This window comes from Hypomesus nipponensis, chromosome 14 (assembly GCF_054491055.1).
Source record: "Hypomesus nipponensis isolate SF chromosome 14, ASM5449105v1, whole genome shotgun sequence".
Classification (NCBI taxonomy): Eukaryota; Metazoa; Chordata; class Actinopteri; order Osmeriformes; family Osmeridae; genus Hypomesus; species Hypomesus nipponensis.
Genome location: NC_140374.1, coordinates 14,539,006 through 14,556,184, shown reverse-complemented (window position 1 = coordinate 14,556,184; position 17,179 = coordinate 14,539,006). Strand labels below are relative to the sequence as shown.

General features: G+C 41.5%; 3 protein-coding genes across 3 annotated transcripts; all 3 read left to right on the top strand.

Annotated features, from left to right (window-relative positions):
* The first annotated feature begins 301 nt into the window (after nucleotides 1-301).
* Nucleotides 302-5,102, top strand: LOC146258748 (ankyrin repeat and SOCS box protein 15-like). The gene is made up of 10 exons (XM_084672354.1): nucleotides 302-326; nucleotides 458-563; nucleotides 698-750; nucleotides 1,110-1,241; nucleotides 1,555-1,719; nucleotides 2,133-2,378; nucleotides 3,078-3,249; nucleotides 3,402-3,927; nucleotides 4,148-4,301; nucleotides 4,385-5,102. The coding sequence occupies exons 2-10, from the start codon at nucleotides 463-465 to the stop codon at nucleotides 4,558-4,560; spliced, it is 1,725 nt and encodes a 574-aa protein (XP_084528480.1). The 5' UTR covers nucleotides 302-326; nucleotides 458-462; the 3' UTR covers nucleotides 4,561-5,102.
* Nucleotides 5,103-5,286: 184 nt separating this feature from the next.
* Nucleotides 5,287-10,601, top strand: asb15a (ankyrin repeat and SOCS box containing 15a). Its single transcript, XM_084672560.1, has 10 exons — nucleotides 5,287-5,425; nucleotides 5,566-5,671; nucleotides 5,788-5,825; nucleotides 6,304-6,435; nucleotides 6,747-6,905; nucleotides 8,388-8,633; nucleotides 8,773-8,944; nucleotides 9,331-9,865; nucleotides 10,151-10,304; nucleotides 10,402-10,601. Exons 2-10 carry the CDS (start codon nucleotides 5,568-5,570, stop codon nucleotides 10,575-10,577), a joined length of 1,716 nt encoding a protein of 571 aa, XP_084528686.1. The 5' UTR covers nucleotides 5,287-5,425; nucleotides 5,566-5,567; the 3' UTR covers nucleotides 10,578-10,601.
* Nucleotides 10,602-12,626: 2,025 nt separating this feature from the next.
* lmod2a (leiomodin 2 (cardiac) a) lies at nucleotides 12,627-15,912 on the top strand. The gene is made up of 3 exons (XM_084672561.1): nucleotides 12,627-12,977; nucleotides 13,281-14,585; nucleotides 15,532-15,912. The coding sequence occupies exons 1-3, from the start codon at nucleotides 12,705-12,707 to the stop codon at nucleotides 15,547-15,549; spliced, it is 1,596 nt and encodes a 531-aa protein (XP_084528687.1). The 5' UTR covers nucleotides 12,627-12,704; the 3' UTR covers nucleotides 15,550-15,912.
* Nucleotides 15,913-17,179: the final 1,267 nt, after the last annotated feature.

Here is a 17,179-nt window from a genome sequence, read left to right as displayed (position 1 = left end):
CCATTGCTTGAAACAAAAGCTCAAGGTCTCATGGTGGACTAAGCCAACAAAGAGATGGCTTACAAACACACAATGGCAAAGAAGAATCTCTGGTATTTTTGTAAAAAAAAAAAAAAACAACCATGTGTTTCAAGTCCTCAATTTCAACAATGCTTCTTCATTTTTTGGGAGTAGCAACATTCACAATAGACAGCTATATGTCATTGTTATGCCACAGCTGACATTCCTATAATTTGGCAGTCATGCAGGCAGGTCGAGCCTAAATATAAAAGGCTGTGCCCTGTCTGCCAGTGTGTGAATAGTGTGACTGGACACATACCTCTAAGGTGAGAAGTCAGACAGAATTTATGTGTGATTTTGATTTCGGAGAGAGAAACAACCTCTTGGTTAAGAGGTGTTGTTTTACAGTAATATGGCATTTGTTAACCCTGGGATTTGTTTGTTTTTTTTACTCTAGGAGCTATGGAGTCCTATGAGGATATGAGTGAAGATGAACTGACTAGCTACACTATTCAAATGAGTATACAAGAATCTTGTCAGGATGCCTTAAAATCTGATGTCAGGTAAGGAAAGTAGTAATTGTATGCAACAGATGATGAATAGATGATAGTTCTCACTGTATTTGATGTGTGCCTAAAATCCAGATAAGTTGGAGTATAACTAACCATGTTACGGTGGCTCTATTTACTCCTACAAGCTTAAAGAAAGCAACTGATGAAAATGGGAGAGTTCTCACTGCAATAGAGAAAGGTAAGTTGTGCAGAAAGCCCCTTGTTGTCTACTTCTGGGCTCCCCCAATAGTCACAAGGCAAACAGTTGAGCTGAGGGATTGCCAAGCATCAGTACAATGGCAAAACAGATAGCTAAATTGACACAGAGAGATGAGAGGAATGGAACGTGTGTCTGTGTGTGTGTGTGTGTGTGTGGGGGGGGGTGTTCGTGTGTGAGGCTGGGAGGTTGAGGAGAGAGGAAAAAGTTATGAATCATGACAGATGGTCATCAAAGCTCAATGCCCGTAGAACACTTCAAAGTTACCCTAACTAACAGAGCTGGAAAATAGAGCTGCACCTAAACTTCTGTTTCTGTCTCCTTCCTCCTCATCTCTGCAGGGGACGTTTGTATACTCAAAGAGATGCTGCGCCACTCCTTTGCTTTCAGAGAGCTGGACAGCAGGGGTTGGCTGCCTCTCCACAGGGCTGCGTCACAACCTATACTTGCTGTTCTGGAGACGGTACTGAGAGGTAAGTTTGAAAAATGCTTTCAAAGATTCTAAATATGTGACTTAGTTTCACAACTCCATAAATGCTCTGTATGCTATTTGTTCACGTAATATTACATGGTAGAACGTTCTTGTTGTTGCTAATGGTGTACAACACTGTTCTGCGGAGAATTGGTGACTGATGCCACTTTTGGAAACATTTTAACAACAGTGCCTGGAATTCACCCAAATCTTTTAGTATCAGATTTATAGCTTAGTGCAACAAATGCCACCCATGACGGTAGATCATAAATGAACTTCCAGAATTCTCCCTCTGACCTTCAGATGTTTTTCAGTGGCTTCACATGGGCTGACGCTGGAAGAGAGGACAACATTAGAGGGGGAGACAGCCCTGACTCTGGCAGCCAAAGCCGGCCTGGTGGAGAATGTTAAGACTCTGTTGGAGCATGGAGCTTCTCCACACAACACCAACAGCAAGAATGAGTCACCTCTATTGTTAGGTAATGCCGTTTAACGAGAACTAACAGTCAACTTCTGAACTCTATAAACCATGGTTGTATTCCAGTGGCACAGGTACTAAGTCACACAAAACAACAAATAAAGACAGGTGAAATTAGTTTCCTAAATCTGAATTTAGAAAAACACGTTATTTGCCTCTACAGAACCAAAACCCCAATGTTTGAATACCAACTTTAACTTATCTTTCTTCCACTTTCTGAAGTACAACTCCCCACACTGTGTGAACTTTAAGTCGCAGCCTCAGTGAATTCTTTGCAAATTTTACACAACTGAGAATCTCAAACAAAATCCACCATCAATGAATGACATAAAGGAGAGCACTACTAATGATGATGACTAATGATGACAAATCAAATGTAAATTAATGAAAGGCTTCTTTTTTCATCTGATTAAGCTGTTCGTGCCGGGTCCTACGAAATGGCGTACACGATGATTGCCCGGGGAGCATGGGTAGAGGAGGTGTGTCGGAAGGAGTGGACGGCCATGCACGAGGCAGCGAAGTTGGGCAGCTCTGAGATGATCCTGCTGCTCATTCGACATGGAGGCCGCGCCAACCAGAAGGACTTCCACGGAGTCACGCCGTTATCTGTGGCGGCCGATTGCGGCCACCTTCACATTATAGAGATCCTGCTGCACCATGGTATGTGACAACAGCTTCACGGTCAAATATAATTGCTTAACCCTTGTGTTCTCTTCGGGTCATTCTAAACCAATCAGTCATTGTGACCCACCATCGTGTTGCGACAACTTTACAGCATACAAAACAAAGTGAAGTATTTTCTTTTAACCGTTGGGATGTCTCAGAACCTCCACATTGCGAAGGTTAAAAGAAAATAATTTGTTTTTGTATTGGGTAAAATTGTGTAAACACAACGATGGTTCATTATGAACCTTTGGGTCATGTGACCCGAAGGCAGCACAAGGGTTACGAATTCAGTATCATACCAAATGTGTTTAGTTTACTGAAGTTAAGCTTCTGCAGCGGGGGAATGACTTTAGGAATGCAGGTGCAAGTCCTTAGGTCTTGGGCGAGATACTTTGGCTGAATGAACGTGTTCACTGAATCACATCCCTCCCTGACATATAGCACCACCCGGCTAAAGACATTTTAATGGGATAAATTTTGATGAAAAGTTGAAGTGCAGGGACCCTTGAATAACCTTTCTGATTGAATTACCTATGACCAAGACTGTTATTTCTAACGAGAGATTAATGCAATGTTTAACAGGAGGGATACTCCCTTGACAGCTCATCCAACTGTTGTTATTCTGGTCAAATGAAACGGGTCTGAACTGAAAATAAACTGAACAGGAGCGTGTTTGAATTTGTCTCCCAACAGGAAGTGAAGTCAACTCCCAGGCCATGAACGGGGAAAGTATTCTTACAGATGCAGCTGGATCAGGAAACCCAGACTGTGTTCAACTTCTCTTACAAAACGGTGCTGACCCGAATCTCGCCAGTGGATCCGGACATCTGCCTATTCACAAGGCAGCCTTTCAGGGCCACTATGAGTGGGTGTTGCATGTAGACAACTGCAATCCAATAAACTTGAACCCAGACCTTAGTCCCTCACAATTCTGCTTCATTACATCCAAAGTACCTGACACATCATCACATCATCTGTAGAACTGTTCAACAAGTCTCCTGATTCTCTCGTCCACAGTGTCTTGAACATATTGATACCACTCACCACCAAAAAGGCGTTGAAACAGTCCGGCCAGAGTCCTGTTCACTCTGCGGCCGATGGAGGTCACAGCAAATGTCTGGAGCTCCTCATCGCCCACGACTATGACATCAATGCCAGCATGAACACGCGCAACTCTGAGAACTACACAGATCTGAGAAAAAGCGCGCTGTATTTCGCTGTCTCCAACGGGGACGTGACTAGCACTGAGGTGCTGCTGAACGCCGGTGCCAAGCCTAACCTGGACCCTCTGAACTGCCTTCTGGTGGCAGTGAGAGCAGGGTGGTACCAGATTGTCCAAATGTTGCTTGACAAACGGGCAGACGTCAACTGTTACTTCACGGTGGTCAGTGACACCGTGTTTCCCACTGCCCTGCAGTACTGCCTGAGGGACGAGATGATGATGCGTCTCCTGCTCAACAACGGCTACGACGCAGAGACATGTTTCAGATGTAACCATGACAACCTCTCTGGTACTGTTGGGCCTGACATGGAAAGAATTCCTGTGAGTTGTTCTGATACTTTGTGATGAAAAGATAAGTAACTAATGTCAGAGTTTTCTTAGCAGACATGAGACTAGCTATTCCTTAGTTACTGTAGATGGAATTTCCTTTGGGATCAATAAACGGATTTAAAGGAATGAAACTTGATAAACGATACAGCTAAACCATGTTGCTGCCAGCGAAAATAGAACCCGCTTTGAATGTTACTTTTCCTTTCTACAGTTTTGTGAATTTATGAGCCTTTGTTGCCTGGTGCACCTGGCTGGACGTGTGGTGAGGATTCTATTGGATTATGTCAGTCACGTACCCATCTGTTTAAAGCTCAGACTTATTCTGGAGAAGCAGCAGGAGTGGCCGGAAATATGTGACATTCATGGTGAGTTGTGCAATTATGTGAGAACTTGCATACAATCTCTCTGTACTTGGCTGAGGTAAAATGTTTTTTGGCCTTTCACCCAGGGAACCCTCGACCACTCAAGCACCTGTGCCGACTGCAGATCAGGAGGCTGATGACCCTCAAAAGACTTAATGACCCAGGAATCATGAACTCTGACCTTTTCCCTCCCGGCCTCAGGAACTTTCTTTTGTACAAAGAGCTTGATTTGTATGGCCAAACGGCTGAATTTATGATGTAAAGGGAAAGAGATGACTATTACCTGTCCATAATGCCAGCATGTATGCCATTTGTATTTGCTTGAATTACTGATGTTATATGAATGCATCATAATATCATAATTTTTTATAAGTATGTTCTTTTCATGTGTTTTAGAGTATGGATACATTTGTCCTGTCCCTTTACGTAAATGTTTGGTTTTTAATAAATACATATTTCTGCATGTTTTTTAAAAGCACAAATGGACAGTTCAGATTTTCAATTTGATTTACATATTTGTCAGCCTGTAGCTCTGCCACTTTCATAGATATCAAAGACCATGTGTTTTGTATACGCACCCAAGTCTGGGTAATGAATTATCTTGTGTCATATGACACTATCATCACCTATACAAAACTATACTAAAGTAGTATTGAAAACTGTTTCAAATTTTTACCTCACAAATTATGTGTTTCATTGAGTCTGCCAACACATATATACTCTTACTGAAAACAATTTCCAGCAAACGTTACAAATGCTTGTTAGAAAATAAACATCATAGCTCTCATTTACCACACTAATGGAATAAATACTCTCTGTAAAAATGTCTCTGTAATTACCTTTGTCATTAGAAGATAGATATAGCATACACGATTACACGCTGCTTGAATGTTATGGTATGGTCTGCATGCTAAATACACAGTTATAACCACAGCAGGTGAGAGCTAAAAAAAGCATGTGTATGTGAAGTGTCAGTAGCAGAGGGGTTGTTCAGTTCAGACATGATAATATCCCTACAGTCTGACTGTTCGGTGTAGCTGAGTACAACGTGTGACTTTAACTGACCAATATTACAGAGATTCAAAGCAACAAGTTGGCATCCCTGACATTTTCTGCAAACCAAACAAGTAAGACATGAATGGATTTTTATGTTGAATGCCAAAGCTATTTACATTGTATTGCAAAGTCTACAGTACAATATTTGAAGCGAAGATTTAAGTGGGCCATGCACATCCTCATCATGCTCATACTCTATATTTACTCTAAGAAATGAATCCTACTGATGACATGGATGAAGACCAGCTTCTACACTATTCCATCCAGTTGAGCATTCATGAGTCTTGTCAGAAAGAATATCTTTCAACATTAGAGAGGTAAAGTGGGTGGGACAAAAAAGGTTGCATTGACTCTGGGCACAGCGTCATTTGGCTTACATGATAATGATAATTTACTCTGCACAATGTCATTTGTTTTGATACTTGAATTCAAGCAATGACCATCTGAAGATCTTGAAGGCCATTGAGCAAGGTAAATCCATCATTATAGATCTCATATTACAAGTTGTTTACATACATTGGCCAATGGGTGCCTACATGTAAAGGAAGCACCATCACAGTATGGACTAATTGCCCTATGGGAAAAGCTCTAAACTTAAAAATGTAGTGTATCATACCATATTCTTATTCTTGCATCTTTAAACGTGTTTTAATTTCAAGAATTATATATAATGTCATTTTTTGTCTTAATTGGATGCATTGAAATACACTCATTTTAGAGATTTCACCAAAAATGAAAACATAAAAATGATTACCATTGTGCTCTGTGATAAAAACAATTTCCAAATGGTTCAATTTTGTACCATACATTTTTTACCTATATCAGCCTGATGGCATATCTCAAGAAAGTGAAAAAAGATTATATGTATTATATCATAAGTGACATCTGTGGACCACCCATTCCCCAGTTGGAAAATGTAATCTTATTATTTGGCCCATTTCCATCCCAGGTGATATATTCGCTCTACAGAAGCTATCACAATTCCCAGCTGGCTTTGGAGAAACAGATGACCGAGGCTGGTTCCCTCTCCATAAGGCAGCTGCCCAACCACTGGTCCAGGTGCTGAAGATCGCTTTGTTTGGTGAGAGCACCGAAAACATATGAGATCCATTTCACATGAGGGTTACACATACCTCAAAAACCTACAAACACAGCGCTGAGATGGATGCTAAACTAAACTAGACTTGTATCAAGTGAAGGTTGGGCCTCTGACTGCCAAATGAAACATGACCTATTTGAATTGACCAATGCAAGCCCAAACTAAAAAATTGCATTGTCCCATTTTGGGTGTTAGTATCGTTAGTATATGTTTTGATGTAGGAGAGATACGGGGATATTTCAATTACAAATCTTTTAAAATGTTATCAATCAGTGTAACTTTGCATCTGCCAGCTTCTTGCAGGCTAACCCTGGAGGAGAGGACGATGGAAGGGGAGACGTTGCTAACGCTAGCTGCTAAAGCTGGTCTAGTTGAGAATGTGAAAATGCTTGTAGAACATGGAGCGTGTCCAAACAACACCAACGCCAAGAATGAGACTCCATTAGTACTAGGTGTGTATCAACATAGATATATCTATGTGTATCACAGGTATTTGACCGCTCCATGCGAAGTGAAGACACTATGAAATAATAGCCTATTAGGCCCAGGGTTGGGTAGGTTACTTTTTAAATGTAATCTGTTACAGTTACTAGTTACCCATCCACAATTGCAAGGGCGTAACCACGCATTCTTTGGGGGGGTCGTGTCCCCCACAATATTGAGAAAATATCAATCTGCCCCCCCCAATATGCAGCAGAAAATGTGTAAAATATATGTTCTCCTCTAATGAAGCCTGTCAATGGATCGGTCTCTTGTTATTTCTTATGTATTTCCGTTTGTTAAGAAAAACACAAGTGTGTGAATCCCCCCTCCTAATTGTACACTTGTGATTTAGTTTGAATCCACCTTGCATCGTTCTGCGTTGTCGTGGTTACCTAACACATTTTGGTCAGTCAGTTGAGCGCAAAGAAAGTAATGTTAGTTAACTTGTCGGAGAGGAGGTAAAGTAAAGGAGGATTTGAAGTTACCTAAAAAGCGGAGAAAACTGGACCATCAGCCAAGCATACGCGTATTTTTCAGACAGTAAGCAACTTGATACCGAGCTAAATGTGTAAGCAGATAAAACGAGTAGACTCGTGAATTATGTGGTCACAATGCAGGCAGTCACTGTCTCGGAGGAATTACACTATTCCTTTAGATGTGAATTCAAATGGTCAATGTAGTCCTCGAAACTATGTTCTAAATTTGCGAATTTTTCTATTTAAATATAGAATTGTATAGGCAATGCAAAAATTATGGGGAAGGGTATTCATTTGGACCCCCCTAATGTCTAAACCATGGTTACGCCCTTGCACAATTGTAACGTAACTTTTGGATTACCCAGACTCAGTAATGTAATCTGATTACTTTCCATTACTTTTGGATTACTTTCAAAACCTAGTTTATAACCAGTTGACATTTGTTTACATAACCTGGAACTTCTTTGAACAGAAATTGATGGTTTAAACACCAGGAGAAAAATGCAGTGTGTCGATGCAACATAATGTTTGCGATTGCGTTTGACTTTGTTAGGTGGCCATGATCAAAGTTTTAACAAGCTAGTGTGTCAGTTAAGCAAATGTGAAACGTCAAAGAGAAAATTGCCAATAATAAAACAGCCAATTTAGCAATTTACAAGATACATTTTTCAAAAGAAAATCGACTACTCCCAAATGTAAAAGTATCTAGTAAGTCATTCTATATATTTTTCAAAAGTATCTGTAGTCCGATAAATTTTTTTTGCCAGTAAAGTAATGGGTTAGTTACAATTATTTTTTTATCAGATTACAGTAATCTGATTACTTGTAATCCGTGTAAGTAATTGTGTGGCCTGATGCATAAAAAAGGCTACACTATTTTTGTTAGAAATTAAATATATCAGTCCAAGTATACAGCTTTTTTGGTGAGAATATCCAAATTAGCTGTTCATATTTCATCTAATTTCAACAATGCAGCTGTTAGATCAGGATCATACGAAATGGCTTCTGCGCTAATTACAAGAGGGGCGCGGGTGGAGCAGGTGTGTCAGAAGAAGTGGACGGCCACACATGAGGCTGCCATGGTGGGTTGCACTGAAATTATGGAGCTGCTATTAGACCATGGAGGCCAGGTCACCGAGACAGACCAACACGGAGTTACTCCACTTGGGATCGCAGCAGAGTACGCCCATGCGGAGGTTCTTGGACTCCTCATTAAACATGGTGAGAGACCATTAGCATTTAACAAAAGTCTTACATTTACACGTTTCCGCAAGTAAGCCTACCATTCAGGACATGGGATGCAAATATTATTTTTTGGTCCGAGTATATTGAAAGTTGCATTTTCCCCCCACACATGAAGGGGGCGATGTGAACGCACAGGCCCCCAATGGAGACAGTGTTCTGTACGATGCTGCTGGCTCTGGGAATCCAGACTGTATAGACCTGCTGCTAGAGCATGGAGCCAATCCCAACATCCCCAGTCTATGCTCACAGTTACCTATTCACCGAGCAGCCTATGAAGGGCATTACCTGTGAGTACATACCTAATCATTATTGTCATTAATTAAAGGGACGGTTCAACATTTTAAACATTTAGCATGTTTTCTTTTCCAATTAGCTTCACTGCAGACTGCGTTTTCAAATCCGCCATATGGCTTGAGATCATCTAAACTCAGCAAAAGCAACTCGATAGAAGTCAAGGAGGCCCAATGTGGTAAATGTCAGGGAGATGTTTATTTATATTTTTATGATTTTCCTAAAATGTTGAACTTTGTACTTGTAGGTTCCAGTGTGTAAATAAAGGTATACATTTTTGGGGGCCTTTTAGAGTCTTGGCTGAACATTTGGAAAGGGGGTTTAAAATTGTATTGGATCTAAATAAGATATTTTGTTGAAAACTACACATGTTCTCCATCAGGGCACTCAGAATCCTAATCCCTAAAACTACACGAAGAGCCATTAGGTTGTCAGGACAAAGTCCTGTTCACTCTGCATCAGACGGAGGCCATGTTCAGTGTCTGGAGCTACTGGTTGAAAAGGGTTTTGATGTCAACGCCGTCCTCGAATCTCACATCTCTGAAAACTACGGAGACATGAGAAGAACCGCGTTGTACTTTGCGGTCTCCAATGGAGACGTGACTTGCACCAAAATGCTGCTGAACAAAGGAGCCAGATCCAACCTGGATCCCCTACGCTGTCTCTTGGTGGCTGTCCGAGCCGGGCGGTATGAGATAGCGAAGCTTCTACTGGCCAAAGGGGCAGACGTCAACTGTTACTTCACGGTGGTCAGTGACACCGTGTTTCCCACTGCCCTGCAGTACTGCTTGAGGGACGAGAAGATGATGCGTCTCCTGCTCAACAACGGCTACGACGCAGAGACATGTTTCAGATGTAACCATGAAGACGACCTGGACTACGTAGAGGAGTCTGGGCACAGAGACGAAAAAGTTCCTGTAAGTTCCTGGTAGCCATGGGAGTGTGAGATAATGACGCGATATGCTGTTGATTGACCTTTGGTCTGAAGGCTTCAACAACACTTTTGTTGGCTTGCAGGTGTAATGACACATTGTAATTACTAAAAATAAGATATGATACATTGCAATTACTATAAATAAGAGTCAAACTCCAAAATGGAACAAAAGGTTATCCATCACTTGACCTCATGTCTAACTGCCACTGTTTGACTGACATTTATGACTTTGGTCTCACGTGTCTCTGTTGTCATCTCTGTCATCCAGTTCTGTGATTTCATCAGTGTTTCCTGGCTGGTGCATCTAGCTGGCAGGGCGGTGTGGATCCTTCTAGACTATGTCAGTCTTGTGGCTCTCTGTAGCAGAATGAAACAGATCCTGGCCATGCAAAAAGAGTGGCCTCAGATATGCAACATATTGGGTGAGAAATAAAATGATATATCATGTTTGTTAGCTTTGTTTATAATTTGTTTTAACTTGCTCTAATCTTTTTCTTGGAAAACACCTCTGACCAATAGGGAACCCCCGTTCTTTATCACACCTGTGCCGACTAATCATCAGGAAGCAGATTACCCCAAAGAGACTGGCTGACCCAAACATCATGGCCTCGTCCCCCTTCCCACCGAGACTGAGAGACTACCTCCAGTACAAGGAGCAAGATTTATATGGCAAGATTATCTGTATGGAAAACTGAAAATACAAAACACTGCTGACTAAACAGGCTACTTCATGTTCTTGAGTGCATATTACCTGTCACTTTCCACTAAAATGCAGATCCACCATTGTAAAGAATCACAGAGGTAGAAAGGGGATTTGATAAAATAATGTATGTCATGCTTGACAGGTTGTGATTAGTAACATCTTGTCCTGCTTTTCAAATGATTGTCAATTGTCATGGTCCATATCCATGTTTTAGATGTTAAGGGATATTGAAAGGTCTGTCTAATATATAAACCCTGTTTCAGTCTGGTTAAAGTTCAGGTCAAATGTTGAGGGTGGGGACAACCTTGCATTGAGCTTTTATAAAGTTTATTTTACCACTGAAAGGGACATAACTAGCTACTGTAGATTTGCTCCTAAGACATATAAAACAAAATTGAATCTAAATGAATGTTTTATAATTTAACATTTACATTTAGAAGACGTTCATATCCAGAGCGACAGAGTAAGTACAGGAACATTCCCCCGGGGCAAGTAGGGTGAAGTGTCTTTCCCAAGGACACAACGTCATTTCGCACGGCCGGGAATCAAACCGCCGGCAACCCTCTGATTAATAGCCCGATACCCTAACCGCTTAGCCATCTGACGCCACATGTATTTATTCTGTGTATTGACATTGACACCTAAGCCCTTTTTTCAGATGAGCCCTGTAATAAAACATTTTAAAGCATTTAAAGAAAGTTGTTTTACTGTAATTAAGTCTAAAACATAAGGTTTCTACACACACAAAAAAAGTTTTTTACTGTTAACTGTCCCTTTAACAACTGTTATTCCCATGCTCCTCAATGAAACATGCTGTTAGCCACAAATGGAGTTTAACACTGACTACTACCATGTGAGTGCTTTAAACCTCCACAGCACTTTACTTTAGTGGCTTGACCTGCATTCCTAAAGACAGATAACGAAAGTGGGTCATCTTTATAAAAATAACCTTATGGCCTGCATCAACAACAAACATGCCCTCAGCTGTCAATGGAAGACACCTGACTTCCATCAACAGACTTCCCAAATAAGTTGTGACACTGAATATCAATTATTTGAAAGAAACTGCCTTGAGTCTGATGCACACAAACACATTTTTGTAAAAAACTGTGTCTTAAAATCAAATATTTTATTGAATATGAAACATAAAACTTGTAAAAACCAAAATTTGTTTTCAGATACACAGAATACATGCCAAGACAGTCCACCTGACTTCCACTAGAGAGCAATGTTATCACCGAACAAGACAAAGTTAGTCGAAACCTTTTGGACAACAAAACTTAAATATTGTTAACTTGTCCTGAATCAGCTTTAAAAAAAGCAAAAATATCTTCCCTTATGGTACAACCAATAGAAGGTACCTAGATTCTTAACATGTCCCGTCTCTCAGAGTTGGCATTGCTTGTGTTTGAAGCTTGCTTCAGATCAAACTGGTCAACATGTTTAAAAGAACAACATGGCATGATAAAGCAAAACTGTGATGCTGTTCCTTCTTGCCTTGTCAACACAGCAACAACCACCATAGCGCCATTAGATAATGCTTCAACAACCTTCAAAACATTCACTTATTCTCCTGTTTCTCATTTAGTTTTTATCAATATTGTTTTACTTGTGTAGCACACAAGACACTAAAGTAAGCTGACAATTCTGTACTGGACACATACTAAAGCATCTCTTTCCCACTTGGAAAATAAGTGTTTACAGTACAAAGCAGCATGATAAACCTATGCAGTATGTCCTGACATTATGTAACACTATCAAGCTCCATCTTTGATGTGTCCCTTAGGCTTTGTTGGGCTTATTTCTTGGTGGGCACAAGCTTGCCACAGGTCTCCCAACTGACACTAAGTGGGCTCACATTCCTCCTGTAAACCTCTAATTGACCCCCCCACCCTAAAAAAAGACAAGAACGTCACTGGAAGGCACTTGGTTGCCCCCCAACCTTCACCCCCCCCCCCTCCCTTAAAGGCTTCTCTGGAAGCTAAAGAAGATTAGATGCACAAGAGCGCTTGCTGTCTATTTCCAAACCCCTCAAACTGTATCAGCTCCCTGGTCTCACACTTAAACGACTCCCTTTCAGGCTTCATTAAAGCAGGTGGAAGACTCCAAAAGTCCGACCATGAGTACCTTTGGGTACCACAAGGAGTTGGGAAAATACGAGGAGGTGGATGAAGAAGAGCTGCTGGCCACCTTGACTTCTGAGGAACTCCAGGAACTGGAGAGCGAATTGGCCGACATCGACCCTGACGACAACGTCCCCATTGGGCTGAGGCAGAAAGACCAGACGGCTAAGACTCCAATAGGCACCTTCAGTAGGGTGGCACTACTGAAATACTTTGAGGATGAGACTCTGAAGCTGTTGGATGGGAATTCAGAATCGAGTGCTCAACAGGTGAGTAAGGGTAGACGAGGATGATGTGATAAGGAATTAACAAGAATACATTTGTATACATTTTGTATTATTATAGTTCTTAAATACAAGTTAAGTATATATATATATATATATAGGTGAACAGTACTAACCACATTGGGTAAATAGGGTAAATAGGGCAAAAAGTATTAACAAAATATTGTTAGAGAAACACCAACTCTAAGGATTTTGTGTGGGCACAGAGTTGTTGAGGTATTCCTCATTAGGAGGATCAGTGTCTGTAAAAGTAAGGACACAAGCACATGTTTCACCCTGTGAATGCAGGAAAGCAAGGACGAGGACGAACCATCAGATAAGAGTGAAAGGGAATGTAGAACAGAGAGTGACAGCTACATCACTGGGTCCAAGGACAATGAAGAGAAAAACAAATGCCTAACTGATGGAGGGGGTGGCAAAGACGAGGCAAATGATGAAGAGAAGAAAGACAAGTGCAAAAAGGAGCCTTTTCTAACATTGGACAGATGTGGTACAAATGCCGACGTCCCATCTGGGAATCCAGAGAAAGGACTTTGCAAGAAAGACTTGGGGACCGAAACCACAGACCTCAACCTTAACGCAACCTCAGACAGACTGAGTGGGAACCCCATTGTGATTGACGAAGCCCTGGAACGGATCCTTCACGATGATCCCACCATGACGGAGCTCAACCTCAACAACATCGAAGACATCTCCCAAGAGACCCTGCTGCGCTTTGCGGAAGCCCTGAGCGCCAACACACACGTTCAGATCTTCAGCCTCGCAAACACCCACGCCGACGACCGCGTGGCCTTCGCCATCTCGAAGATGTTGCAAGAAAACCGCTCCATCACCAACCTCAACGTCGAGTCAAACTTTGTATCAGGCCGGGGAATCTTGGCCCTGGTGGCGTCTCTCCAACACAACAGGACCATCGTTGAACTGCGCTTCCACAACCAAAGGCATATCTGCGGGGGCCAGGTGGAGATGGAGATGGTGCAGTTCTTGAGAGACAACACCACTTTGCTGAAGTTGGGTTACCAGTTCGACCTACCCGGCCCAAGGATGACGGCCACCAGCATCCTGACCCGCAACCAGGACAGACAAAGGCAGAGGAGACTGCGACAGCAAAGGGAACAAGGCCTTCCAGAATTACCAGTCACAAAAGAGGGAGTTGCCAAGCCTACAGGCCAAGTGTCCGGTTCCAAACCTAAAAACAGGTCGAACCAGACATTAGATGAGTGCTCTCAAAAACTGACACGTAACCACCAAACCTCAAACAAGGTCCCTCTTCCGCCTCCCCCTCCCCCATCCCCCTCAACTTCTTCAGAGAAGAATAAACCAACCAGGAAGATTGCGGATATGATAAAACAGCACGAAGGTTCGAATGGGGTGAAGGGTCAGCTGGGTTCGAAGAAATCCAAATCCAAAAAGGGCAAAAACGGCTCCAACGAAAAGGAGGGCACCGACATCCTAAAGGAGCTGAGGAATTCCCTAAAGCCTTCCCTGCGGAAGAGGAAAGATGACCCTTGCTGTCCCCTGGCACCCCAGAGGTCTGGCAGGGACGACCTCATGGAGGCCATTCGTGGGAGCAGCATACGATCTCTCAAAAGAGTAAGCATACCATGTGTACGGCTAATTGTGACTGACAAATACATTGAAGGGGCATAACAGGTTTTGTCAACACTTTTTTTGGGAGAACTACAAATAGGCAAACAAAGGCTTAGAGGACAGACAATTAAACTATGTCAGTCTGCACTGTATAAAAAATAAAAATAAAGATTGGTTCTCTTTTAAATTCTTCTCAAACTAATTAAACCTCCTACGTGGAAACATTGCTATCATTGGATCACAGCCCTCACAACCCTGCGAATTCTTCCCACTTAGAGAAGTTATTTATAGATGGACATTTTCACCCCTGGCCGATATGACAAATGGCTTGGAGCATGGATGTGCACGAGAAGGATATCACGGCAACCTAACAAACAAACTGGAGGGTAGATACCCCTGTAGGCAGTCAGCAGTGCAGTTGAAGGGGAGTTACGAAACAAATAGGGCCTCACTAACCTCTATCAGCTCACATAAACATTTCATTTTAAATTACGAAACTTTCATTAGTTACATATATACCACATTAATGTGTGTATATGAGTGTGTGTGTGTGTATAAATCCTTACCCTTTAAAATGTTTTACAAACATCATAAACAAAGATACTATCAGCACAACTGTGAATGAGATGACAGAGGCTAGCAGCAAGAGCTAGCTCTGTACGATGGAAAAACATATGAATAATTGGTCAAGAATGTACTGGTTGGTCTCCCAGCAGATTATATGTGCACTTAAACTGACCTCCATCACAATTATCACTGCTTAAGAACAACTGCTGGTATGCCAGGCTATAGCTCTCACCATGCCAAATGTCTTGCTCTTTCACGTGTTCTCTCTTGAGGTTTCTTAGGCCCAAAATATCCACCTACTCATCCACAGACGATAAGATGGTATCTGTTCTTGTTTAGTTCTCGATCAGTGAATTGAACAATAACATCTTTCTCCCAATAGGTGAATGTCCAAAAGTGACCATCTCTCAAATTGACGGGATCGATGGTACTCTCGGACAAAGCAAAGGATGTTTATCTCAAGACAAGAATCTTCTGCACAATTGTTCACCAACATTAAACTGTATTTATTTTTGTGATATGAGACCTTTGTTACACTTTTTGGCTAAGTATTTGTATTAATCCAACTTACATGATGACTTCTTACTATTCATAACTAAATAATGTAATTTAAAACTAAATATTTAAATGTTATTGACACAATAATATACAAGTAGGATTGTATCTACTGTGCAATTTGTAAATCAACTATGTGGTGTGCAGAGGACCATAAGATATTGGATTGCATATGACTTCTGTATTAAATTGTTTGCTACTTTGATAACCAGACTGCAGTAGGACTGTATGGGAGAGTGGGGTCAAAGCCATGGGGACAGAGCCAGAGAAATGGTCCTTTAACAGACAGTTATCAACACAAAATCACATCTTGAAATGACTGAATTAAAATAAACAATAGTTTAGAATATTGTTGTAACAACAGTTATGTAATGCTTATGACAGCACATGGCTGGGTTAACCCCTTTAATAATCTGTGTTATTATTATCTGCCAGCTTTAAGCAACACCTGGTCCTTGGTGTCAATCGTTATAAAAACAACGGCAAGTACCCTCTTACATTGCAGTATTTGCAACTACAAACTGGCGTAATTGCAGCTCATCGAGGATCCTAAAGATAAACCTCAATTCATACATAGTCAGAGCAGTAATGGCTGGGAACAAAATTACAAAGTGTTAGTACTATCTGTAACCAAATCGCTTCTAATCCAGCATTGTCGCCTTGTGTCTGTCTTGGATAGGATCCTAATTCCTAACTTTGTTTTGCAGCTGTTCAGAGCAACACGCTTCCCACTGGAGAAACTTCCATTAAGTGTCTCTCTAGTGTGAGAGAGTGCCCTTTCAGAGAAATGTCATCCATTATTATTTGTGGAAAATGACGTTTTTATTTTTGCTGAGACTACGATGTAACAGAAAAATACAAGACATATTGTGACAGTAAACGTCATTTATAACACCCTACTGGAGAAGTTATGAAAGAATGGATTGCTATTAGGGTGTCACTCAAAGTAGCACTGCACGGTGTAGTGTAATTATCTATAGATGTGAAAATTATCACCACCCTCTCAAATCTAACTTAACAAAGAACAATTAAGATTTCAATTTGTCCCAGGCATTTTCTTTTCATTTAAAAGAGAGCGTCCTGAATTAAACATTCCGGAACATGAACTGCATTAAAAAAGTTGTGTAGGAGTAAAGCAAACAAATCATGTATTAATAATGATTCAGGCAGCAAGACTTAGTGGGGCCTAGAATAAGAAACGTTTTACACTCATATTGGTCATGGCGGAGATGGTTTTACACGCACCGGCTCTCCGGCAGTAACCAACTGAGAGACTGCCTCGACATCGAGGCAGAGCTCAATACACATTCCCCTATAGGTCGAGGGTACACAGCACCAAAGGTGGAGGCAGGGGTGGTAGAGGGAACAGGAGAAACGCGTTGAACATTCTGTTTCATGTTGTCGGAGTGTGGGTGAGTACCTGCTCTGGCCCTTGCTGTAGGAGTGTCAGGCTGCGTAATGTGACGGTGCTGCTG

What these genes read in the sequence shown, in the direction of transcription:
- asb15a (XM_084672560.1), top strand. Translation starts at nt 5,568, where the DNA reads ATGAATCCTACTGATGACATGGATGAAGACCAGCTTCTACACTATTCC. An exon ending in TGAGACTCCATTAGTACTAG is followed by an intron (nt 6,906 to 8,387) that starts GTGTGTATCAAC and finishes TCAACAATGCAG; the next exon opens with CTGTTAGATCAGGATCATAC. An exon ending in GCCTATGAAGGGCATTACCT is followed by an intron (nt 8,945 to 9,330) that starts GTGAGTACATAC and finishes GTTCTCCATCAG; the next exon opens with GGCACTCAGAATCCTAATCC.
- lmod2a (XM_084672561.1), top strand. Translation starts at nt 12,705, where the DNA reads ATGAGTACCTTTGGGTACCACAAGGAGTTGGGAAAATACGAGGAGGTG. An exon ending in CAGAATCGAGTGCTCAACAG is followed by an intron (nt 12,978 to 13,280) that starts GTGAGTAAGGGT and finishes CTGTGAATGCAG; the next exon opens with GAAAGCAAGGACGAGGACGA.
- LOC146258748 (XM_084672354.1), top strand. Translation starts at nt 463, where the DNA reads ATGGAGTCCTATGAGGATATGAGTGAAGATGAACTGACTAGCTACACT. An exon ending in GCCTTAAAATCTGATGTCAG is followed by an intron (nt 564 to 697) that starts GTAAGGAAAGTA and finishes TACTCCTACAAG; the next exon opens with CTTAAAGAAAGCAACTGATG. An exon ending in CTGACATGGAAAGAATTCCT is followed by an intron (nt 3,928 to 4,147) that starts GTGAGTTGTTCT and finishes TCCTTTCTACAG; the next exon opens with TTTTGTGAATTTATGAGCCT.